Consider the following 26,818-nt stretch of genomic DNA (forward strand, 5'->3'; position numbering starts at 1 on the left):
GGAGTTTCGCTCTTGTTACCCAGGCTGGAGTGCAATGGCGCGATCTCAGCTCACCGCAACCTCCGTCTCCTGGGTTCAGGCAATTCTCCTGCCTCAGCCTCCTGAGTAGCTGGGATTACAGGCACGTGCCACCATACCCAGCTGATTTTTTGTATTTTTAGTAGAGACGGGGTTTAGTAGAGACCAGGATGGTCTCGATCTCTTGACCTCGTGATCCACCCGCCTCGGCCTCCCAAAGTGCTGGGATTACAGACGTGAGCCACCGCGCCCGGTCCCCTTATTTTCTTAAATCTATCTATCTCTTCAAATTTAAGTTGTTTCCTATAGATAGGGTATCGTATCTTACCTTTTTATCTCATCTAAACGTTTCTTTTTTTTTTAATTCATGTGTTGGACCATTCACATTTGTTAAGATTATAGATAGGGATAAATTAAAGTCTGGCAACTAGCTATTTTCTACCTGTGTTATCTGTTTTTAGTCTTTCTTAAAATTTCTGCCTTGCTTTGGGTTAAATAAGAATTTTTTTATGATTCTATTTCACTTTACTGATTTATTATTTAACTTGTGTTTAAAGAAAATATGTGATTGCTCTAGGATTTAGAAGATGCTTTTTTATTAAGCAGTACCTGTCTTCAAATTTTAACATACCACTTCACAACCAGTGTGAGGTGTTTACAAGTATACATTCCAAATTATCTCCTCTGATTTTTGTGCTAGTATCATCATATATTTTATTTTTATAAATGCCATAAACACACTATATTTTGCTTTAAATTGCCAGATATTTTTCGAGCAATTAGAAATATGAAAAAATACCTTCATTTATTCCATTTCTGATACTTCGTTTGCATAGTTCCGATTTTCTGCCTGGTATTAATGTCTTCTGTCCAAAGAGCTTCTTGAATCTGTGACTTCATGGCTGTTATTAATTCTGAAAAAGCATTCAGCCATAATTTCTTCAAATGGTTTTCATATCCTGTTCTGTTTTTTTCTTTTCCTTCTAGAATTTTAATTGCACATATTTTAGAATACAGATCTAGGATGTTCTCTTCTAATTTTTGTTTCTGTTTTTATTTTTTTAGATGGATAACTTGTATTGAACTATCTTTAAGTTCATTGATTCTTTCCTTACCTGAGTTCATTCTACTGATAAATTTTTCTTTGTCTGGTTACCATGTTTTACATTTTTAGCATTTACATTTAGTTTTATCTTATAGTTCTTATCTCTCTGCTATAACTACTCATGTGAGCTTGCATGCTGTCTACCTTTTCCACCAGAACCATTAAAATTATAATCATGATTTTTAATTACCTGCCAAATAGTTCCAACACCTGTGCCATACCTAGGTCTGGTTCTGTTTGTTGCTTCATCCTTTGGAAGTGTTTTTCTTTTTTCCTTGCTTTTTCATAGGGCTTCTAATTTTTTGTTAAAAGCCAAAAGTCTGTGTAAAATAATACTATCACCAAATGGAAACTGGAAGTCAGTGTTATATTCCCATGTTAAAGATGAGGAACCAAGACTGAGAAAAGTCAAATGACTAGTCAAAGGTTACTCAAGTAGTGAGTAACTGAGCCGGAATTTGAGATCTAGGATTTCAAACTCAAAGTTCAACTCCATCACTGTTTCTGATTTCTGATGCGTGTACATTCCCACTCCGGAGTCCTCCAAGATCTTCTCATGCCACATAGCTTTGTTTATTTCAGACATTTTGGACCCCATATTCTAAGAAAGTCATTGAAGCAAATGAGAAAAAAAAAAAAAGATTCCTCCCTGTGATTATCTTACTATGTAATCTCTCAATATACCACTTTTTTTTTTTCCTGAATGTCTTTTGATTCAATCTTTCTCAAAATATGGTCTCTGAATTAAAAGCAGCTACAAAGATGGGTGGTTGCTATAAGAGGCTTTGACACAGCCACAGGAAGCAATGGAAACACAGGGAGTGACAGCCAACAAAGTTAAGCATGTGAATTAAAAAGTTTGTATCTGTTCCCAATACGGCTGAGAATTCAGACACTGAAGCCTCTACCTGCACACGGGGCCACATTTCTGCTTGAGATAGAAGAGGTGACATTTTCTTCCATATAATTTAAGAGAGTTTTTCTCTAAAAAATAAAAATAAAATAAAAATAACATGCAGACCAATGTGCCTCATTTTAACTACATATTACATAGCCAAATTATTGAAATAGTGTTTGAACTTGTTAGAGTATCCATGGTTTTAGAAGTACAGTTAGTTCAAAACATCATAAAGGTATCATATTGCTTTTCTATTGCTGCTTTTAAAAATTTTCAGAAAATTAGTGGCTTAAAACAATAAATGTATCATCTCATGGTTTTGTAGGTCAGAAGTCTGACATGGATCTCACTGATATAAAATCAAGGTGTGGCCAGGGCTGCATTTCTTTCTGGCGGTTTCACAGGAGAAACGGTCTCATTGCCATTTCCAGGTTCCAGAGGCTGCTTATATGGCTTGCCTCATAACCACCTTACTCCATCTACAAAGCTAGTGATGGAGGTTTGAGTTCTTTTTCTCACATCACATCATTTGACTTCTGACCTCTCTTCTGCATCCCTCCTTCACTTTCAATAAACCTTGTGATTACATCAGGTCACCTGGATAATCCAGCATAACCTTTCTATATTAATATCGGCTGGCTAGTAAACTTTATTCCATCTTGAACCTTGATTTTTCTTTGTCATATAATGGCACATATACTACAAGTTTCAGGAATTAAGATATGGACATCTTTGAGGGAGTTCATTATTCAGTCTACCACAGGCATTAATTGAACTAAAAACTGATCATGCTGGCCATCAAATGACACATGAAATTCTTCTAGGACTAAATTCTTTCTTATTTCCTTCTCCTTGTTTCCTTCTTTCTTTCTTTATTAAATAAAAAAGAAAAGGGACAAGACTATTTGTTCCTCCTCTGAGAAATGTGAGTAATTCAGTGTGATTGAGCTGAGACAACTGCTGAAGATTATTGAAGAACACGAAACCAGATCAGAACGGACCTGGAAACCCTACAAAATTCACTCTTCGGCATATGTTTATTGCAGTGCTCATCAGTGCTATTCAGCAAGTTTTCCAATTTTGCTCCTAAGTATAGGGCAGGATTGTACTTGCTCTTCTCCTTGATATAAGAAACAGTGACATGATATGATTTGGCCAATGCAAAGCACACAGAAGGGATATGTGTCTCTTCCAATGTAAGTGTTAAAGATCTCATGTGTGACTTGCTTCATTTCTCTTACTTTCTGCCATGGTGACTAACAGATTTCAGATCGTGGCTGTTCCAACAGCCTGAGTTTCAGAATGAGATTGACTTGGAGCAGAGTCCCAAGCCAATCCGTGATGGACATGTAGCATGAGTAAGAAATACAAATAAAGTTTTGTGGTCTAATCCCCTGGGATTTTGGAATTGTGTTATATTTCGGTATAACCTAGACCATCCTGCCTGACCCTGCTGCCCTTAGGGTTGAAATGGTAGGTGATCAGATGGGCTTTGCACTGGCTTGTGAAGATTTCCAAAGGATCTCCACAGAACTCTATTTTTGCTCTAGAATTCCAAAGACCCTCATCACTACCTAACAACATATTCCTGGATGTATTGATATGAAGATGAGGTTGGAAAAAGGAAGAAATGAGTTTCACCCTGATCAGTTGTGCAAGTAGTCAGGAAGTTTGTCCTGTGGACCAACTCCAGATATAACAATAAATACCATGGCCTGTAGGCTTCTCCTCCTCAGGACAAGGCGTGTGAACTGGGAATCACACTTATCCTGTCGTCAATTCACACATTGCCCATTTCACAGTCCGCAAGTTTATGCTATTTATGGATGGAATGGTGTATCATATACACTTTTAACTCTTGCAAGTGCAATGCTACATGATCATTTTCCTTTTTTTAATTCTTTCGTTTCTCTGTCATCCTCATATGATTAAATATATAGTCAACTTATATGTAACTTGTACATTTATTATATGTTATACTTTCTTATATACAGTATATACACACATAACTTTATAAGATTTTTTTACAAAATCCAACACACCGTAATTTATAAGCCTCTTAAGAGATTTTAAAAAGTTATTTTGACTCCAAAATTTTCAAGATAAACAATGACATTAGATCCTAAACCTCACGTTAGATGCATCTGTGCTGCACAGGGGTTGACCAAACACTGATTGTGGTAGCATGTCAATAGGAGTAAGAAGATTCAAGAGTCAGTTGTCAGGCAACATTTATTGAGCAGAAATTCTTTTCTGATACCTTCGAGACTCTCAATAGAGTAAGAAAGACCCAGTTCCTGCCTTCCTTACATTAACAGTGTGTAGGTCCAAGTGCACAGGGGGTACAGCTGGGGCCACAAATCAAAGGATGGAAGGAGACATGCTAGGAAGTAGATTCCCAGGACACCAGGAAGTTCATACTCCTTCCACTCTGAAATTAGCTTTTCATTTCTTGAGTGGTCTCTCTCAAACTAACCAAACTGATCAGTCCTCTTATTTAATTCTTAGGAGCATTTGGCATAATTGACAGGTGACCACCTAACTTAAAGTTATTTCTTCCTATAAAGAGACTCACCTATGCAATATAGGCACACTTATAAAAAGGCAAACGTGCCTTTTTAAATAGCAAGTGCTATTCTCTGTGCTGGGAAAATGGGAACCCATTGGATATGGGATATTAGAATTACAAAGGACTTGAATGCAGGTCATCTTACCCAGACCTCTTCCTTTGCAGATGAAGAAACCAAAGTCAAGGAAAAAAAAATGAATTACTCAAAGCACACAACTATTTAGAGATAAAGCCAAGAATAAAATGATATACAGCTGATTGTACTTAACACTGCATTGGGTTTATTTAAAATAATAATAATAATAAATCTCCAAAACAAAATTGGAAGCACTTAAAATTTTCTGGTACAGCAAAACACATCTATCATCCACATCTAAATATCTTATTTCCTTTTCCTGAAGAAACAATAATATCTATATAATTGCCCATGTCTTTATTTCACTTCACCTGCCGGAATTCCTAGAAACAAATTCAAAGCTCAATTATAACAACAGTGAAGTTTATGACCTGAATATCTGTGTTGTTCTTGACCATGATATTGACCTCTTATTATAATTTCTATTATTTTCAGCACTGAATTCTAACTTACGTTTTCCACTTTATTGTATATATTTTTTTCTGTTAGCTATCACAAATTCCTAGAGAAACAAGATGGAAAGCAGATATACCCCAGTGATATTGTAGGCTTGGTTCCAGACCAATACAATAAAGTAAATATCATAATGAAGCGAGGCACAATTTTTTTTGGTTTTCCAGGGTATACAAAAGTTATGTGTACACTATAGTGTAGTATATGAAGTGTGCAATAGCATTGTATGTCCAATTACAATGTACATATCTTAATGGTAATAATCATCTGAACCTTCAGTGAGTTCTGATCTTTTTGCTGGTAGCAGGTCTTGCCTTGATGTTGATGGCTGCTAACTAGTCAGGGCGGTTGTTGCTGAAGATTGGGGTGGCTGTGCAAATTTCTTAAAATAAGAAGACAAAAATGCTTGCCCCATAGATTGACTCTGCTTTTCATGAAAGACTCCTCTACAGCATACTTTGCTGTTTGATAGCATTTTACCCATGCTAGAACTTTCAAAATTAGAATCAGGCCTCAAAAGCTCTGTTACTGGTTTATCAGTTAAGTTTACGCACTTAGAATACTTTATCAACTAAGTATTTTAAACTCTTTGTGGTCATTTCGACAATGTTCTTAGCATCTTCATCAGGAGTAGCTTCCATCTCAAAAAAAAAATTATTTGTTCATCCATAAGAAGCAATTCCTCATTTGTTCAAGTTTTATCATGAGATTGCAGCAATTTAGTCACATCTTCAGCATCCTCAGACTCCATTTATAATTCTAGTTTTCTTACTATTTCTATTACATTTGCAATTGCTTTCACCACTGGAGTCTTGAACCCCTCAATATCATCCATAAAAGTCAAAATCGACTTCTTCCAGACTCTCATTAATGTTGATAGTTCAACCTCCTGATGAATCATAAATGTTCATAGCATCTAGAATGGTGAATAGCATCTAGAATGGTGAATTATTTCTAGAAGACTTTTAATTTACTTTGCCCATGTCCATCAGAGGAATCACTATGTATAGCAACTGTACCCTTATAAAATGTTTTTTTAAATTTTTTAAAATATGGAAATGCTTCAAGAATTTTCATGTCATCCTTGTGCTGGGGCCATGCTAATCTTCTCTGTATCATTCTGATTTAAGTAAACGTGCTGTCAAAGCCAGCACAAAACGTACTTTTTAAATCATAAGACTTGAAAATAAAATTACTCCTTGATCCACGGGCTGCAGAAGTAAAAATGGCCAAACCACTGGTCTTGTTCAAGCTTAAACTAAGATAAAGCTTTCCAATCAGTAATTAAGGGGAAGGACCCACTTCATTTGGCCAATTAGAATAATTCAAATGTAAGAGACATTTCCACAAAATATTACTTATATCAGAATTGATACCTGAAATTTAACTCTTAATAAATTCTCTAATTTAGCTCTTTTGGGTCTGAAATGCAGATATAAAAAGGCAGGAAGCATCTGAAGAGTTTCTCATTCTGGAGATAAACTTGTTTCTCCAACCTTATTTGTTTGGAAGGGATGTACAGAGAAGCAACAAACCTCAGCCTCTGAAGGGGCTCAGCTCCTGATTCTACACAGCTCAAGGGATATTTCTTAGCAAATAATATGAATAGATTACAACTAACATCTATCAAAAATAAAAACAAAGCAAATTCCTGGAAATTGGTAAATACCTTCTACTCTCTATTGAGTCCTTCCTCTGGGCCATGATTTTTTTGTTAATAAATTGTACTTCTGAAGGAATACGAACTTGAATCATGCTCTGAATGAATAACACTATAGATAGAAAGCCTAGCAATGTTTCTGTATCTAGTACTGGCAATCCTATAACCAAGGCATTTCAACTGATTACCACATACTGAACAGGACTTGCATGTCCAAGGTGGCAAAACAAATAAACATTTCGATCGAGGGCAATTTTAAGAGTGGATTAGATGTGATGTGGATTTGTACTTCTAAGCAAACATCTATTTTATTTTATTTTATTTTAAGTTCCATGGTACACGTGCAGTACGTGCAGGTTTGTTACATAGGTAAACATGTGCCATGGTGATTTGCTGCACCTATCAACCCACCACCTAGGTATTAAGCCCAGCATGCATTAGCTATCTTTCCTGATGCTCTCCCTCCCCGATGCACCTGACATTGTATATTGTTCCCCTCCTGTGTCCATGTGTTCTCATTGTTCAGCTCCCACTTATAAGCAAGAACATACAGTGTTTGGTTCTCTGATCCCTGAGAAAATATCTTATGAAGGCTTTTTCCTCACTGATTGCTGAAACTCATGTAACAAATGAAAATGCAGCCACTAACATTCTGAGTAAAATATTGTTTCTAGATTGGGCCAACTCAGTAGCCTCCCAATTACCGCTACTCTGGTCACCTTAAAGGTGTCACATGAGCTCACTCCTTCATCCTATCCAAGCTTTTCCTGACTTGCACATTCTCTCACTGTCTACACAGCAGCTAGATTGATCTGCTTTTAGTCATTCCTACCTATGGGGTCTCTTCACCTAGCTAATTACCAGTCATGGTTTATAAGCCACTTACTTTGCTAAGACAAGTCCCTGCTAAGTATCAGTGCCTCACAGTTCATGACAGTTATACATTTGTACTTGTTTATTTGGTTATTTGCTAAACACCTGTCTTATCCACTCACTGTGAGCTTGTTGCAAGCAAGATTCATCTAAGTTTTGTCACTCACCCTTGTATCTACAGTATCTCATTGCATTTGACACAATGTCAGCTCTGACAAATATTCATTAGACAAATAAATAAAACATAAAGTTTATCTGGGCCAAGTTTACCTGTGAGCACAGAGAACTTAGATGCTAATATCTTATTTGGAAGGCCAGGAAAGTCAGTATAACGAAAGGGACACTGAGTAGAGCACTGAAAATCAGCTTCTATTAACTCACAAATATGCAGAAGTAAAAGCACACCTAAAAGCAGTCATTGTCCCATCAAGTATCTTTAATTGGTGATATGGTTGAGCTGTGTCTCCACCCAAATATCATCTTGAATTGTAGTTCCCATGATTCCCTCATGTCATGGGAAGGACCTGGTGGGAGGTAATTGAATCATGGGGGCGGTTAACCCCATGCTGCTGATCTCGTGATAGTGAGTGAGTTCTCACAAGATCTGTTGGTTTTTTAAGAGGCTTTTCCTTCTTAGCTCAGCACTTTTCCTTCCTGCCATCATGTGAAGAAGGACAGGTTTGTTTCCCCTTCTGCCATGACTATAAGTTTTCTGAGACCTTCTTCAGCCATTTGGAATTGTGAGTCAATTAAACCTCCTTCCTTCATAAATTACCCAATCTCAGGCAGTTCTTTACAGCAGTGTGAGAACAGACTAATACAGTTGATATATAGAAGTTTACCCCTAACCAAATAAATATATTAAGGTATTTCATTCAGAAGGCACTCATAGGTTTAGCTAAAGAACATTTAAATTTCATAATCATGGGGAAGATGGACATGATTGGCACAATATTCCACCTCTCCTGCTTCCATGCCCACGGATTCCACTAACAGCATCAATTCTCAGGTTCATTAAAATCACCGAATTAAGCTGAACTTCCTCCACTCTAACCTGTATTTTGGCTGGTTTCTGTCTCTTCAAAGTGATGGAGATTTTTCCGTTAAAGACCTTGTTTGGCAGCTGTGGGTAGGGAATGTCAGATTCCCTTGACTTCTTTTCCAAATGAACAAGAAATCTCCTGGCTCCAGGCTCCAGACCAGATTCCTAGTAGCAGTCAACAAATCACAGATTGGTGTGGAGGGAGACTGCAAAGACACCCTTACACGAAAATGAGTTCCACAGACATAGTGATGACGACACAGAGGCAAAATACATAGTTCCCTGTGGTGAGAAACTAGGGGAGAGGGGAAGGAAAGGGCTTGATGACTGAAGCCCCCGGTAGTCTGTAGAACAAGATGGCCTTAATATGTCCCTCAGCTTGACCAAACTTCACATATGCTTCTTCCTGACTCTAGGCCCAGACCTCCCTTTTCTTAAATCAGTTTCTCTAGAAAATTTGTAATTGTAAGTCATTTCTTTAACTTTTTGTGACACAAATCTTTTTTTTTCTTTTCTTTTCTTTTCTTTTTTTTTTTTTTTTTTGAGATGGAGTCTCACTCTGTCTCCCAGGCTGGAGTGCAGTGGCATGATCTCAGCTCAACGCAATCTCCGACTCCCTGGTTCAAGCGATTCTCCTGCCTCAGCCTCCCAAGTAACTGGGATTACAGGCATGTGCCACCACGCCCAGCTAATTTTTTGTATTTTTAGTAGAGACAGGGTTTTACCACATTGGTGAGGAAGGTCTTGATATCCTCACTTCGTGATCCACCTGCCTCAGCCTCCCAAAGTGCTGAGATTACAGGTGGAGTGAGCCACCTTGCCTGGCCCATAAATCCTGTTAAGAGCTTCTTTTCAATTTTACAATCCAGGAATGTCTTTTTTTAAGGACCCGGGAGCCACCTCCTTGAAATGCAAACATTTGGGAGATAGCACCCAATCCCCCAGTTTTCGTGGGAGATTAGGAGCCTAACTTTTGTGGGTGCCTTGCTTCCAGTTATAGTTTTATAAGCCCTTCCACTCATGAAGGTGTGAGAAAATTTACTTTTCCATTAGATAAGGCCAATTATCAAATACAGATGGCCTATGGTTTTCATTCTCACCCCCAAACCTGCTCTTAAAAACTCCCCTGCTCTTTGTTTAAGCAGGAATGAATTCCATTTCCCATTTAAGAAATGGAGTTCTCCTCCATTGCAATAGCCTGGAATAAAATATTTCTTATCCATTTAAATTTGGTGCAATTTTTGCTTTCACACCATATTTAGGAACCTGGACTGTGTCTAAGTTAGTAGAGGCAGGGAGGGACAGTAGGGGAGAGCTCTGACTGGGGAAAGGATGAATCCTACAGTCTAGACTGGAATCCTGACTCCATTACCCATTGGTAAATCACTTCATCCCTCAGTCTTGGTTTCTTCATCTCTGCCACATAAGGAGGGACTGAATTTATTCAGTGATAGTAAGAACAGAAAGAAGGAGACAGAATCTAAGACATATTTAGAGAGCAAAATTGGAAGTATTTGGTAATTGATTGGGGTGAGGAAAAAGAGATTTAAGGGCAAATTCAATTTTTCTTTTAGTTTAGATAATTTGGGCTAATGGTAATGCCAAAAACTGAGCAGCAAAGTCCTAAGGAAACACAGAGTGTACTGAAATAAGTTTTACTTGAGATAGATGCGAAACATATAGATGTGAACATCCAACAGGCCATTGGGTATTCAAATCTGAAGCTCAGGGGAAAGATCTGCCGTGAGAATATAAATCTACACTGAAAATCTTAGAGGGATGAGGTCACTTGGGTGAACTGGTTAACAATAGCTCCCCTTTTTTCATTCCCAATTCTATTCTTAAATTGTGAATCTTTTGATATTTTTCTTATTTTCCTAGTGGTCCCCATGTTCACTCCATAGAATTAGCCAGAGAATTCAGTGTCTCAGACTTTGACCTTTCATACTCTCAAGGACACAACTTTAACTTGTCTCTGGTTCTTCCCACTCCTGTCTACTTTAACCACATCCAGACTGGAGCTGGGTGTAATTGCTCTCTTGGCACTACCGTAAGATATGAAATCACATAGACTATGCTAAAAAAAGAAATAAGTAAATTACAATCATAATTATTTTATATATGTGTATTTTATTTTCGCACAATCTCTTTGGTCTAAAAAAGAGCAAAGTGGGTAAAGAATGCAGATAGTGGAAAATTTGGGCAATAAATTGGAGTTGTTTGAATGGATGGTCGGCTGAATGAGTGCCGATTAATTGCAGTGGATAAGGGCTCAATTCTCCCTGCTGCCTTGCTTGAGTGCACAGTCATGGCAGAAATGAATCTGTGTGTTGTCCATTCTGCTGCATACTTCTTGACCTTTTCCAAGTGTGTCAGTCATAGTGAGCTTCATTAAGCTTGACATGCTGTAGTGCCCCTGGCATTTCCACATTGGCCTCATGCATTCAGCAGCAGGCTAATAACCACGGCTTAATAAAAAGTAAAACTACCTAAAATTCGGTGTTTTGTTTTCTTGGTGACATTTTTTTTTCTTTTAAAAATCAAAATTATCCAACTTAAAAAAAAACTGCTGCACTTCTGTGGACACCTAAACAGTCTGAAAATATTTTGGCCTCGGTGTTTACTTCTAAAACTCCCCAATGAAGGCATTCCCTGCAATTGTAAAACAGACTAATGTACTACCTCTTAGCTTTCTTCCGTAGCCTTCCCCATAAAATAGCACTCCTTTACCCCCATACTAACAAACCAGGGTAGTAGAAGTGCCTGCAATGAGGCAAATAGACTCAGAATCCCTCTGAAAAAAAGTCCATTAAAAAAAAAAACGAAAAAGGAGGAATAATATGGTTAATTATCCAGCTGCTCCATTCCATTCTTATGAATTGAGTCCTGCCTCTTTTTTTTTTTTTTTTTTTTTTTTGAGGTTCTGAGTAGAAAATCTTGGAATATTTAGATATACATTCAATCTTTCGGATCATTTGAATTTTTATTTCCATGATATTCAGTATACAGCTCTCTGGAAATATGTAATTTACTTTTGGTGCTGTGTAGGCAGTATTTTGTAATGGAAAAATCCCAAGGCATGAAATTAAAAGACCTGGGTTTTAAGATTATATTCTATGACCTACTGTGTGACTTTGGCAAAATTAGTAGACAGCCCTGAATGTTTTATTAATGTTTCCTGACTTGATTCTTGTTTGTGTACAAAGAAAACTAGGAAACTTATGTGAAAATACTTGCTTTATAAGAGTGATAGTCAAATGCTATTTTCCTTAATATCTTACATATTTTACATTTATTTATTTTATTGCTTTTCTGAATCCCTTCTCCACTACAACATAAACTTCGTGAAGGTAGGGACGTTTGTCTGCTTTATTTACTGCAGTATCTTGAGCACATTTCACAATGCTTGCTGCTCAGTAGCTGTATTAGTCTGTTCTCAACCTGCTAATAAAGATATACCTAAGACTGGGTAATTTATAAACGGAAGAGGTTTAATTGACTCACAGCTCTACATGGCCTCACAATCATGGCAGAAGGCAAAGAAGAGTAAAGCCACATCTTACATGATGACAGGCAAAGAGTGTATGTGCAAGGGAACTTCCTTTTATAAAGCCATCAGATCTCATGAGACTTAGCCACTATCATGAGAATAGTACAGGAAAGACTCACCCCCATGATTCAATTACCTATCACGGGTACTGTAATTCAATTACCTTTCCACAACACATGGGAATTATGGGAGCTACAATTCAAGATGAGATTTGGGTGGGGACACAGCCTAACCATATCAGTAGCTATTTGTTGAAAGAATAAAAGAATGAACATGCACACAGATTTCTACTTGGCTTTATAATTGCTTAGAAAAGATTATGTTCTTTCTGATTGTTGCACTTTTAAGTTGCTTATGGAACTGTTAACAAATCATTAGAAAGACATCCTATTTTGATTGAGTGTTTCAGGAGAAATGAAATGCTTGTGTATTTATGGAAGACTTTACCTTAGAAAGTCTTAGCTTAAATCTTTCACAAGGGAAGATATTTCTAATCACAATGCTCTTCTATATAGGACACATTCAGTTCCACTCTGCCTAGAAGCTGGCTAATAAACTGGATGACCTGCTGAGTTTTCTCCCTGAGCTACAATGAACAACAGCTCCTAAATTTTGAGGTTTTACTTTGCCCTCTTTGCTTGCACCACATAGAAGCTCTCTTGCCTGTTTGAAACTATAGTTTGCAATAAACATTACGTTTACAGGACTTTTCTCAGAGATACACGTGTAGCACTCTTGGACATTATAGGAACAAGAGAATCGTTGTTTGAAAGTTCTAAGACATCTGTAAGTTTCTTTACATAATCACCATAGTTGGACTTGCTCACGTTTTGCTCTTAGTTCACTTTTCTCAGTAGCTTCTAATGAGGCAACAGTATAAACCTGCGGTGCCAATGGCTATATTGTCCTAATAATGATGAAACACCTCATCAGCTCAGCCTCAGGAAAATTTTATGCTCTGCTTCCCCCAGAAAAGATGAAATACAGTTTCCAAGAACAGGTCAAAGTTTCCTGAAGCTTGGCTATTTGGATATCTATGGAGTTATAAACCTGAAACACATACTTATATCATATTTAGTTTACGGTCTTTCAGTGAGTAAACTTTTTCTGTTTTTATGATTTATATGGGGCATAACGCTTAAGGTTGCCATTAATAATAGTTGCATATAGGTTATGGCTGTTTAATTATATCTGTTTTGGTTGCTTTGTTAATGATCTACCTTTAGAAAGCAAACAATTACTCCATGAACGTTTGTCTCACAAATGGTTACTGTCGAATGAATAAAAAGGGTAATCATTGTTAACCATTAAACAGAGGTACTGGGTCCTATCTAAGGTCTTCTTTTCATTTTCTGAAAGACAATGAATTGGGCAAAAATAGGGCTGGGAACTAAATAAGAAAACTGTCAGTGAAACCACAACATAGAGGTTAACTTGGATGAAAAGGTATAATTAAACACCTTGATAATGCCTAATGGTACCTAGGAAATGCATTGTAATTAGAAATATAACTTACACAAAAAGGAAGAATGTTGCTGTACCACTTTTTAAAATGGTTTTCTTGGGTGAGCTAAATAATAACCTTGTGAATGGGTAATGGGCTTAACAATAGTTTATTTACAAATTATGCAAAAAATAGAATTTAAAAAGTAATATTAATGATTCTAATTTCTAAAGTGCTGCCCAAATTAAAACTGCTATTTTTAACTAAATTTGTTTCTTCAAATATAAAAACTAAGGGGAATCCTATAATCTCCCTAATATTCTTTACAAGTTAAAAATGTTTTAAATGTTGATTTTTTTTCATGAAATGGAAAATGCAGGTATATTTTCCCCTTGTAAGTTCAATATCTTTAAATATTACAGTGTAGGACTTACATGAAGATTTGCATTTATCTGTCATTTTCTTAATTAATTAATTAAATTTGGTTGAGTGAATTTATGTGAGAAAAGAAGTAGAAGGTTGATTCTATTTTTTATTTTTGCATCTCATTCTAAAACCTGGTCGTTTTTTAGTTGCTTTTTTTAACGGAGCAAGAGTGAGGAGTCATGAAAGATTGACATCTTATCTGCTATCCCTCTCTACCCAACTACTTCTGATTCTTTCTGGGAAGATTTTCAGGCAACAGGCCAGTTCTAATTTAGTCTTCTCTGCTCACAAATATTATTAGGTCTCCCTTATGCTGTCCACATTTTTCTTTAAGCCCCCTGGTGCTATCCTTCTCTGTGTTTTTCCCAACACTGTCAGATAAATGTTAAATGCCTGTGAATTTCTGTTCTAGTAAAGTGGCAAAATTATTCATCAGTCCTCTTGCTGAAAATGACTAAGATTGCAACAAAATTTTTTTGACTTATTAGAAGTTATGAAAAGTAGATAAGATAATAAGAAATTACTGGCTAAATATCATCAGACCACCAAAGATAAACAGAAAATCTTAAATAGCAGCCAAAGATACAATACCGTTAAAGAAAATAATTAGACTGATACCTGACTTCACGAAAACAACAACGGAATTCCAAAGATAATAAAGTGATATTTTCAACAGGCTGAAGGAAAGTAATCAGTTTAGAATTCCATATCAGTGAAGAGATCTTGCAAGAATAACTAGAGATATTTTTATAAAGACAAAAACTGAGAGTGCTACTTCTCACTGAAAATATTATGCAGGATTTACTCAGATATGATGTCCAAAATACAAAAAGAAATAAAGAATGAAGAAAGTTTTAAATATTCAGTAAATCTAAACAAATATTGATTGTATAAAACAAAATTAATAATATGGGATCAAAAATAATAAAAATGTAGGCGATAATGTAAGTTAGGAGGGTATATTAGTCCCTTTTCACATTGTTGATAAGGACATACTTGCGACTGGGTAATTTATAAAGAAAAAGAGGTTTAATGGATTCACAGTTTCGCATGGCTGGGAAGGCCTTACAATCATGGTGGAAGGCAAAAGACACATCTTACATGGTGGCAGACAAGAGAGAATGAGAGCCAAGTGAAAGGGGAAAATCCTTATAAAACTATCAGATCTCGTGAGACTTACTACCAGGAGAACAGTTTTGGAAGAAACCCCGCCTCCATGATTCAATTATCTTCCACCAGGTCCCTCCCAGATACATGGGAATTATGGCAGCTCACAATTCAAGATGAGATTTGGGTTGGGACACAGCCAAACTATATCAGAGGGGTTAGTTGAGGTGTTCTAAGATCCTTGTATTTACCAGGAGGAGGATTAAAATGTTAATTAGTTTTAGAACATGATAAGGTAAATATACATTTATATATTTAGGATAACTACTAAAAAAAAAAAAAAGAAGGTATAACTTCTACAGTAGGCCAAAAAGTAATAAAACTCTAATTCAACTAGGGAAAGAACATAAAGAGATGGGATTGTATGTAAGCAGACATTAAATGGACCCAAATACATCAGCAGTCACATTAACAGTAAATGAACTAAATGTTGCAAATAAAATATAAACATTATCAACTGAGTTTTTTTTTTTAATTAAACAAAGTAAGACATATTTAAAACACGAAATACTAAAAAGTATGGGAAAAGATATATCATCCAATGGCTAAACAAAGAAAATATGTAGCTTTACTATTTTGGGGCCAAAGGAACTTTAAAACAGAAAAACATTGCCAGAAATAAAATGTAATGGTAAAGGCCTACATTGCCAACAAGATATGTTATTTTAAGTTTCTATTCATTGAGTAAAATTGTCTCAAAATTAAAACAGCAAAATGAAACAAAATTATAAGAAGAAATTATCCAAAAGTTTAATGAAAACTTTGAAGATTTGTACATCACAACCAGCTTAACTTGATGTACCTACAATCAAAACCTGAAGAACGTGTATAACATTTACAGAAATTGGCCATGCATAGTGGATAGTAAAGCAATTCTCAACAAATACCAAAGATTAATGTCATGTGAAACATGTTATCTGAGTACAATACAATTCAACTAGAAATAAAGACAAATTGGAAATTTCTAAATGAATAAAAAATTTAAAATTCCCTTTCATAAGCATACAAAGCTACAAAACTGTAATGAAAAGTAGAAAGTAAGTTGAATTTAAGGATAATAAAAATTCCACATTTCAAAACCTATAGATTGCAGATAAAACCATTTTAAGAGAAAAGCATATAGCTTTAAAAGTACACTTTTTTAAAAAAAGTTAAATACAGTAGTAAATATATTAAGCATCTATTCTCTGAGATTTTAAAAACAGCAACAAAATAACTCCAAATAAAGTAAAGAAAGGAAATGACAATAAGACCTGAAATTAATACAAGAAAAAATAACCAGGCTTTCAACAGCGTGGGATTTTATCTCTATAAAAAATTTTTTTAAACTAGCTATGCATGACGGTGCTTATCTGTAGTGCCAGCGACTGGGAAGCTGAGGTATGAGGATCTCTTGAGCCAAGGAGATCGAAGCTGTAGTGAGTCATAATGGCACCACTGCACTCCACCTGGACAACAGAATGAGACCCTGTCTCCAAAAAAAGAAAAACATACTAAAAAATAGACTATGGAGAATAAACCAATCAAAAGTTAGTTCTTTGAAAATGCAAATCAAATTGACAAGGGCCTGGTATCCCTAATTTTAAAAGAGGGATAGAAGCCCACAAAACAATAGTAAAAATGAGAAAAAAAGTAAACATCATTATAGATACTACAGACAAAATTGTTATTAATAATATATTAATAAAATGTTATATTGATACATAAAAATAAGACTTAGATAACACAGGCAATTTTGAGTACAAAAATAACTTACCAAAGTAACTCAAGAAGAAATGGAAACCCTGAATAGTCTATAAACATTAATTTGATTCTATGATCAAAAACCTTCCAACAGAAAATTTCTACTCCCACATAGCTTTGCTGGAGAATTCTGCCAAACATTTGATAAATAGATAATTCCAATAGTACACGAATTCTCCCAGCTAGTAGAAAAAGTGAAATATCCTAAATTAACTTGACAGGAAAAGAAAGGAAATATAGCAAATCTCATTCATGATCAGAGGAAAAGATGCCCAACCAAAACATTAGAAAATTGAGTTCCACAACATATGAAAAAGATAATATTGTTATCAAACTGAGTTTATCTCAGGAATTCAAGCCTGGTTTAACATTAGAAAATAAACTATTATAATCAATTAAATTAACAAATAAAATTAAAGCACTAGAAAACCACAAAAAGACAAGAAACTCCCTTAGTTTAATAAACAGTATCGTTACAAAGCTACAGCAAACTTAATACACGGTGGTGTAACTTTGATTTTTGCATTACTCTATTCAACATTTCCTGAAGGTCCTAGCCCATGCATAAAGCAGTAATGAGAAACAAAAAGTAAAACATTTAGAAAGGAAAAAACCAAAACTCTGAGCATTTCCAATTTATTTGATTGGTGTACATAGAAAGTAAAAAATAATCCGCAGGTAAATTATCTATTATTAGACTGAATAAACAAAATTAGGCTGTTTCCTGAATATAAATCAGAACACTTACCTAAATTATATTTTTATATGAGTCACAAAAAGGGAAAATTGTAAAAAGGAAATTATTTATAATGCTATCAATAAATATGAAACTTCTAGGAGTAAATCCAAAAAAAAAAAAAAAAAAGCAGGCAAAACCTTTCCAGAGAGAATTATAAATGGCTTAGATTGGAGATCCTCTTCTGTGACTACGGATGGTTGCTCCTTCATCCCTGATTCTCTCTTCCCCAAGCCCTCCACACAAGGCAGGTATCCCACCTTGATGTCTCTGATATTTTACTACCTTAGTTCTTCTCTGGCATCCTCTTTCACACAGTACAATTGTATTGAATTCTAACTATTTGCCAGTGCCTATCAGGTAATGAGATGCAAAGATAATTTCGTTGACTACATCTTATTCACTTCTTGCTTCTATATACATTGATAGTATTGATATTTTTTCATAATTATAATGATTTTTTAGCTGTTGAGATTTGAAGTAATATCCTGTTGATCTGCATGATTTGCATTGCAAAAAAGAACTAGAGCATGCCTTACAGGTAAGCATTGTGTAGAGACTTAAAGTAAACAAGACATTCAAAAAAGCTGAAATAAATGTCCATGAAATATGGTGCCCTACAATTCTCTCTATTAGAATGTTAAGCCTGAGAAACACAAAGTGTGCTTTCTACCCAGATATTCATAAAACAAATTAGAAAGCACTGAAAATTTTATTCACAAGATGTAAATTATCCTTTTAATGCATTGAATACATGAAACTCAATCGCAGACACAAATCCAGCATATTACTCAAGACAGATGTTATCTTAAATATACCTGCAAGCTTTTGAACTCTTTTCTGAGTTTTGACAAAATTATTGCATCCTCACCATCTAGCGACTTGTGTTCTTTTTGAAACTGCCTGCTGTGATCTGCATCTTTCTTCTTAAATAATACTAAAACTTCTGTTTCTTTTTTCCCCCTTACCCTCTCCTTTCTTGCTTCCTCTCCAAATCTGCTGGTGTTTGTAACTCCCTTATTGTGGGTGTGGTCCTCTCCGTCAGCCATGTGGGTAGTTGAACCAAACTTACCTACCTGCCTCTATCCTGCCTTGCCCACCAGGAGACACTCCCAGGAATCCAGGTGGGTTGTGAGATGTGGGGTCTAGGGGATTATAAAGCCAAGTCATTCTTGATCAGGGCCTCCTCTTCCTTTCCAGCATCCCATGAGCCCTCTGGGATCCCAGGTCTCAGGTTTTGATCCTGACCTTGCAGGCTTCCTTGTTTGGGGTACTTCAGCCAGACAGTAAACTGCACTACACACTTTACCTCTTTTATTATTATTATTATTATTTATTCTTATTTTTTGACAGAGTCTCGCTCTGTCGCCAGGCTGGGGTGCAGTAGCATCATCTTGGCTCATTGCAACCTCTGCCTCCCAGGTTCAAGAGATTCTCCTGTTTCAGCCTCCTGAGTAGCTGGGATTGCAGGTGCACACCACCACATCCAGCTAATTTTTGTGTTTTTAGTAGAGACAGGGTTTCACCATGTTGGTCATGCTGGTCTCGATCTCCTGATCCCATAATTCACCCACCTCGGCTTCCCAAAGTGCTGGAATTACAGGCGTGAGAACTTTCCTTTACTGTCAAAATTTACCCATTCTGTGACCAATTCATAATCCTCCTACCTTCTTCTAGGTTAAATGGCTGTAACGAATTAGGGATTTCGCACAAGACTAGACAGGTGGCAGAAATTTTTTAGTAGGCAGAGCATTCCTCATTCCTCAAATGTCAAAAGGAGGATGGTTTTCTTCTTGCATGGAAACCTAGGACTGGCAGTGTGTTTAGGGTTACCCCTCAATGACTCAAGTACTCCCCTTTTCTCAACAGGAGTAGCCATACAACCTGGTGCAGTCAGCAAGACAGCTTCTCATGCTAACCGTCAACCCATGTCTGCATTGCTCTTCTCTGGGCCCCAGTATCTCAATAAAACCAGAGCACCCCAAAGAAAAACAGTTCTAAAGACAGTCAGTATGGGACAAAAGCACATTGTATTCTGTGAGGACTGCAGGGCATCCAGGAAAGAGCACAGGCTGGGGTCAGTTTCGTCTAGGTTCAGATTCCAAATTAAGCCTCTTGATTAACTGCGCAACTGAGCAAAGCCCAAGCCTAACTCTCAGTCTCCTTATACATATAATAGGCAAATAGCACCTCCCCTCCTGTGATGCTGTGAGGATTTCAGGTTGTAAATATAAAAATCCTGCCACCATGACTGGAGCAAAATAGGTGTTCTGTAAAGTATGTTTATTATCATTGACTGAAGTTATCTCCCTTCGGTAACAACCAATCTTGTAAAGTGAATTGTATGAGTTCCATTTAACAGATGAGGAAACTGAAGCTCAGGGAGATTAAGGAACTTTCTCAAGGTCAAACACATAAAAGTGACAGGCAGGACCCAAGTTCCCACACAGTAGTATTTTCGCCACACCTTATGGCATAAGAAATTTTCAATCTTTGACATATTTATAGTAACTGCCTGTCTTGTACTTAATGTGTACATGCTGTTATACATTGCTTCATTAATTCTACTGGTTTTAAATATCGGAATTTTGAGCTATATGCATCTCGAGTTGATTTTTTAAAACGCAGAAAATACGCGATTTCCACTTACGACATATGTATGATTTCAATCTATCTGATAGATTCACTAACATTGGTATCTCAAGACTATGGACTCTCACAGACAAAAACATGGAGTTATAATTAAAAGATCATCTTTATTAACTTACTTAAAGATAAATCACAAGATTTCCTAAGTGGTGCCATTATTGACTCTACCACATTTATGGATCACTGACTAATTGTCAGGCATTGCACTAAGTATATGTGGAGTTCAATAGTGAATCAAATTTTATTTCGCCTCAAGAACTAAATAACAAATTTAGAAATAAAATACGGCAATTTTAATTCAACTCCAGCTAAACTGGAAAATCCTTCTTCCTTCAATCTAAAATTCAAATGTGTCTTAAGATGGAGATTGGTATATATTAATATTGAGGGGTGAAGATATATTTACTAAATTTTATTTTTATAGATACTGTCTTCAAGAGGAAGAAAAAATCCAATTCTTTGTCAGATCTATAAGTAGCTTGCTGGCACTATTCACAATAGCAAAGACACGGAATCAACCTAAATGCTCGTCCATGACAGATTGGTTAAAGAAAATGTGGTACATATACACCATGGAATATTCTGCAGCCATACCGAAGAACAAGATCATGTCTTTTGGGAAACACAGGTGGAGCTGGAGGCTATTATCCTTAGCAAACTAACCGAGGCACAGAAAAACAAATACTGCATGTTCTCACTTGTAAATGAGAGCTCAGTTATGAGAAAACATGAACATAAAGAAGGAAACAACAGCCACTGGTATTAACTTGAGGGAGGAGGAGGAAGAGGAACAGAAAAAATAACTATTGGGCTTAATACCTGCATGATGAAATAATCTGTACACAAACTCCCATGGCACGAGTCTACCTCTGTAACAAATCTTCACATGTACTCCCAAACCCAAAATAAAAGTTAAAAAAATAGTAATAAGTAACTTACTGAAGGATTTTTTGGATAGTGAAAATATTCTCATTCTGTTTGATACTATAATGGTGGATATATGTGTCACTTCTCCAAATCTGTAGAATATACAAGACCAAGAGTGAGCGCTAATGTGAACTGTGGGCTTTGGGTGATTATGACGTGTCAATGGAGGTTCATCCATTGTAACAAATGTACCACCCTGGTCAAGGGTATTAACAATGGGGAAGGCTGTGTGTGGAGGAGCAGGGGTATATGGACTGTCCTCTTAAGTTTGCCATGAACCTAAAACTGCTCTAAACGTAGTTTTGAAAAAAAAAGAAAACTAAACAACTTCGCTAATGTGAAAGGCAAACACAAAAGCCAAAAAATCTAAAGGAAGAAAATCTAAGATAAAAAATATGTCTGGGACGTTTGTTATCCAGGGATCATGTAATTAAATATTCTCCAGGCCAACAATTGTAATGAAAAGGAATGCAGCAGGCTCACAAGCCACGCTTTAGAGGGATCCCAAGTTCACCAATTGCTGCCAAGTGTAGCCTCATTTACCAATTTTTACAGAAAAGACAGAAACTCAGTCTTTTTTAGTACATTATTTCAGTCTTCAAGTGTTGGCAGCTAATTTAAAATATTTAATACTGTGCAGGCCAACATGGCTCCTTCTTTCTCAGTTCTGTTTATACTCTCATTGCTAAATGTTTTTTTATATAAAACTACCTCTATTTTAAGTTTACTCTCTTTTTATTTATAACTTTTTAACATTTAACAAGCTGTACTTTTTAAAGTACTAAAAGGAAAATACATTCATGATGAGAATTAAGTTACCTAAAGTGGAAATAATCTATAATTGTAATAATAGAAATTCCAGATGCATTCTGAAGAGCCACTTATTGAATCCTAATATTTCTGCCAAAATAAGAGTCAAAATCACCTGGGCAAGATTATCCTCTAACCCTTTCTTAAAGAATATTCTTTAATGCCATTTCAACATGCTGAATATTCAATTCTACTTTAAAAATTTTTCTACCGGTTTTGGATATTTTGAAATACTCTAATAGTGTATATTAAATGTATAAAAAATATAGAAATGGACAATAAATCCAATAAAGGCTCAATAAATCTTTGAGTCCACTAAGGTAGTCAAAGAAAAATGAAGCTAGTAGTATCGGCCATTCTTGCACATCAAATTAGAAGAGCTTTTAAGTCCATTCTTTTATATGGTGCGATGATGTTGTTATTTTAAACTGTGCCAGAAGCTCTATCCAGCTGCCTCCAAGAGCTTGGCTCTTGGTTTAAGTCTCATTATCCAGAATCAGTGAAGTGTGCTCCATAGGATTGCCCAAGTTTGATTTTGTTTCACCATCTGTCTGCATATACAACTAGAAATCATTTGACAGCCTCATCCCCACGAGATATGAGGCAGGTAAGATAGAGACCCACAGACAACTACCTGTGATAAAGGATTCTTCTCAGGCAGCACTGAAGCTTTTGCTGTAGGAAGTTATCTTTGGCTTTAAGGCAGTATTTGGTGGCTTTATTGGTTTTGTCACTTTTTCCAGTCACATCAGCCCCCTTTACTGTGGCAGCTAAATTATCTGTTACCTTTGGTGGGACCCATAACAACTCATCACCAAAGTGGTAACCTATGTGTTATAATTGGAAATGTTATTTGATTTGAAAGGAAAACAGTACTTAATAATCAGAACATTTTTTTAGAACTCCAAGGGTAATAGAATTTCACATTTCCTAATTTGTTCACAAGCACTAGATTTTGAAATACCTTTATATCACCCATTTTAAAATAAAGACTTTTTCTGGTCATAAAAGGGACGTGGATGAACCTGGAAACCATCATTCTCAGCAAACTGACAGAAGAGCAGAAGATCAAACACCGCATGTTCTCACTCATAGGCGGGTGTTGAACAATGAGAACACATGGACACAAGGAGGGGAGCACTACACACTGGGGTCAGTTGGGGGGAAATAGGGGAGGGACGGTGGGGGGTGGGAAGCTGGGGAGAGATAGCAAGAGGAGAAATGCCAGATGTAGGTGATGGGGAGGAAGGCAGCAAATCACAGTGCCACGTGTGTTCCTATGCAACAATTTTGCATGTTCTTCACATGTACCCCAAAACCTAAAATGCAATAAAATAAATGGGAAAAAAAAAACAAAAAAAAATAAAAAATAAAAAAATAAAAAAATAAAAAAAATACTATATATTAAATATATAGACAATGTAGAAAGGGGCAAGAAAAGTTGTCACAAGTAGCTACATTATCCAAAGATAACTGCTATTAACATTTTCATGTTTCTATGTATACCAAACTATGTATTTATTTATGTTTTAATGAACTCATTGATTCAACAAACATTTCCTGATCATCTACGATATGCCAGGTGTTATTCTTGTACTGGGACTACCTCGTGGAAAACCAACAAAGATAAGTATATTCATGAAATTTATAGTCTGTAGGGCATAGGGGTAGGAGCAGACAAAAAGTGACACATGAAATAAATAATAAACACAGGAAACAAATACAAATACATGCTATAGAATGTTGGAACATCATATTGATGCTGAGAAAAATAGATCAGGGTAGAAGATATTGAGCAAACAGAGATAAAGAGGCCTGTGTGGCAATTCTAATTAGGGAAGTCAGAGGAAGTCCCACTGAGAAGGTGACATTTGAGAAATACCTGAAAGAAATAATGAAGTGAGATGTGCAGATCTCAAGGCAGAGAGAATTTCCAGCAGAGGCAACAGTTAGGGAAGGACCTAAGACAGCAGCTGTGCCCGGCCTGCTTTGGAAACAGCAAAGAGGCCACTGTGACCAGAGTGATTTGACAGAGGAAGAAGGCAAAAAGACAAGGTCACAAAGATAACAGAGGGTCATTGGATGCAGGACCTGGTTATCTGTGGCAAGGACTCATAATTTTGCTTGAAGTAAAATGAAGAGCTTCTCCAAGTTCTTAACAGCAGAAATGACCTGAATGGGCTGGGCGTGGTGGCTCACACCTGTAATCTCAGCCCTTTGGGAAGCTCAGGAGGGCAAATCACCTGAGGTCAGGAGTTTGAGACCAGCCTGGCCAACATGGTGAAACCCCATTTCTACCAAAAAAAAAATTAAATTAGCCAGGAGGTTGCACTGAACAGAGATCACACCACTGCACTCCAGCCTATGTGACAGTAAGAATCCATCTCAAAAATAAATGAGAACACTTGGGTACAGGGAAGAGAACGACACTCACTGGGCTAGATGGGGTGGTGGAGGGGAGGGGAGGGAAGGGACAGGTGGGGAAGGGGAGGTTGGGAAGGGATAACACCGGGAGAAATGCCTGAAGTAGGCAACTTGGTCGGGGGGTGAGACAGCAAACCACCATGGCATGTATGTGCCTATGCAACAATCCTGCAGGATGCAGGATGTGAACATGTACCCTAGAGCCCAAAATACAATAAAAATAAATAAATACATAAAAATTAAAATTTTAAAGAAAGAAATGACCTGAATTGACTTATATTTATGTTACTATTATTATTATTTTAGAGACAGGTCCAGCCCTGTCCCCTAGGTTGGAGTGCAGTAGTACGATCATGGCTCACTGCAGCCTCAAACTCCTGGGCTCATGTGATCCTCACACCTCAGCCTCATGAGTAGCTGGGACCATGCCATCATGCCCAGCTAATATTTATTTTTTCATAGAGACAGGTCTCATATGTTGTCCAGGCTGGTCTTGAACTCCTGGCCTCAAGCTGTCTTCCTGACTTGGTCTCCCAAGGCACTAAGATTACAGGCATGAGCCACTGCACCTGGCCCAGTCTTATATTTTAAAAGAATACACCCATGTCAGTGGTTACACAATATAATATTTTGTATTCAACTGTGTTCATTTAACATGGAACATTTTCCCATGATATTTTTGAGGGCAAAGGGGCATCATCTTCATGCCTGCATACTAATCTTATCAATGTTCTTATTGGTGAATGTATTTCTAACGTTTAGCTTTTTTTCTGTTAAGAATAATGAATTGAATATCTCAATGTGTACGTCTTTAGTTTGGTGCCTATCATCTAAAACAGATTCCTAATGGAAAGCATTGCTGACTCACCGGCATACATGGATAAGAGTTATGGAAAGCATGGACAGGTGGTTTTTCAAAAATGTCATATGAATGTGTACTCCCAGAAGCAACATGCAATGCAACACTCTTTTTTTTAACTTTTAGTTTCAGGGGTACGTGTGAAGGTTTGTTATATAGGTAAACTCTCATTTCACGGGGGTTTGTTGTCCAGATTATCAATCAGGTATTAATCATAGTACCCATTTGTTATTTTTCCTAATCCTCTCACTCCTCCCACCCTCTACCTTCCAAAAGGTCCCAATGTGCGCTGTTCTCCTCTAGGTGTTCATATGTTCTCGTCATTTACCTCCCACTTAAAAGTGATAAAGTGCCGTATTTGGTTTTCTGTGCCTGCATTAGTTTGCTAAGGATAACAGCCTCCAGCTCTAACCAGGTTCTCCACCCCCCCCCCAAAAAAAAAAAAAAAAAAAAAAAAAACACGATCTCATTCTTTTTCATGGCTGCATAGTGTTCCAGTACCACATTATTTTGATTAACAGAATACCATGTATTTTCTTAATTTCAGAGAGAAACAAAATTCATTCTTTCACTTATTTATCAACAAAGCTTTCTTAAAATTTACACTCTGTGCAGCAATCCCTGGACACATCGGAATTGTGTATTCTCCTGCTCTTCTCATGCAACCACATTTCTTACCTCTCCTCTTTTACTTCCCTTCACTTCATCATGCCATTTTCATATGACTGCCTTTAAATTGAAACGATCAACACGAATGTCTCAAGCCAGAGTCCCATTTCATGTCTAACCTTCAGTAACATTTCCTCATTTTGTGGCATTTGTGATAAGTGACGCAGGGGCTCCACAGAACCCTAACTCCCAGAATCCCTAGAAGGTAGGATTCGCCAAACAAATTAAGGAAGCAAACAGAACCAATAAAAAATGCATAAAATAAAAATAGTTATATATTTTTAATGTCATCATTGAATTTTTGCCAATAAAACTAACATTTTAGCAATACAACTACTTTTCTCTAGAAACACTTTTAATTCAGGTTTTTCACTGATGTCACATTAGTCTTCTGTAAGCTTTAGAGTTTTGCTTTAATAATCTCAATATTTTCCCATGATAATTTCTATAAAACTGTGTGCATGAACAGGCTGGATCTTCATATAGTCTTAGAATAATTGACTAAATTCTGTATTCTCTTGGATTTAAAAAAGCCATTATTATTCTTCATTTTCTAATCCAATGATAATAGTTAAGGGTCAGCAGAAGTATAGAAATTTCTCATTGTATATATTTTGGAATCCTAGTTCTAAGAAAAGTGACACTATAATAAATGTTTAT

The 26,818-nt window shown here is 36.5% G+C and overlaps 1 protein-coding gene and 1 non-coding gene across 6 annotated transcripts in view; one reads left to right on the plus strand and one right to left on the minus strand.

Annotated features, from left to right (window-relative positions):
• The window catches only part of SPHKAP (SPHK1 interactor, AKAP domain containing), a 166,212-nt gene that overhangs the window by 6,550 nt on the left and 132,844 nt on the right, over positions 1-26,818 (plus strand). For 3 of the 5 annotated variants that reach the window (XM_032277996.1, XM_032277992.1, XM_032277994.1), the window contains exon 2: positions 18,866-18,944. The exons of the other annotated variants lie outside the window; for them this stretch is intronic. In XM_032277996.1, coding sequence (XP_032133887.1) covers positions 18,866-18,944 — 79 coding nt within the window. The remainder of the gene's footprint in view (positions 1-18,865; positions 18,945-26,818) is intronic. 5 annotated transcript variants of the gene reach the window in all.
• On the minus strand, positions 6,227-6,333 carry LOC116552107. The gene has a single exon (XR_004269223.1). It is a non-coding gene; the product is annotated as a U6 spliceosomal RNA (small nuclear RNA).

This window comes from Sapajus apella, unplaced genomic scaffold, assembly GCF_009761245.1.
Source record: "Sapajus apella isolate SASKATOON/1434 unplaced genomic scaffold, GSC_monkey_1.0 scaffold10, whole genome shotgun sequence".
In the NCBI taxonomy this organism is placed as follows: domain Eukaryota; kingdom Metazoa; phylum Chordata; class Mammalia; order Primates; family Cebidae; genus Sapajus; species Sapajus apella.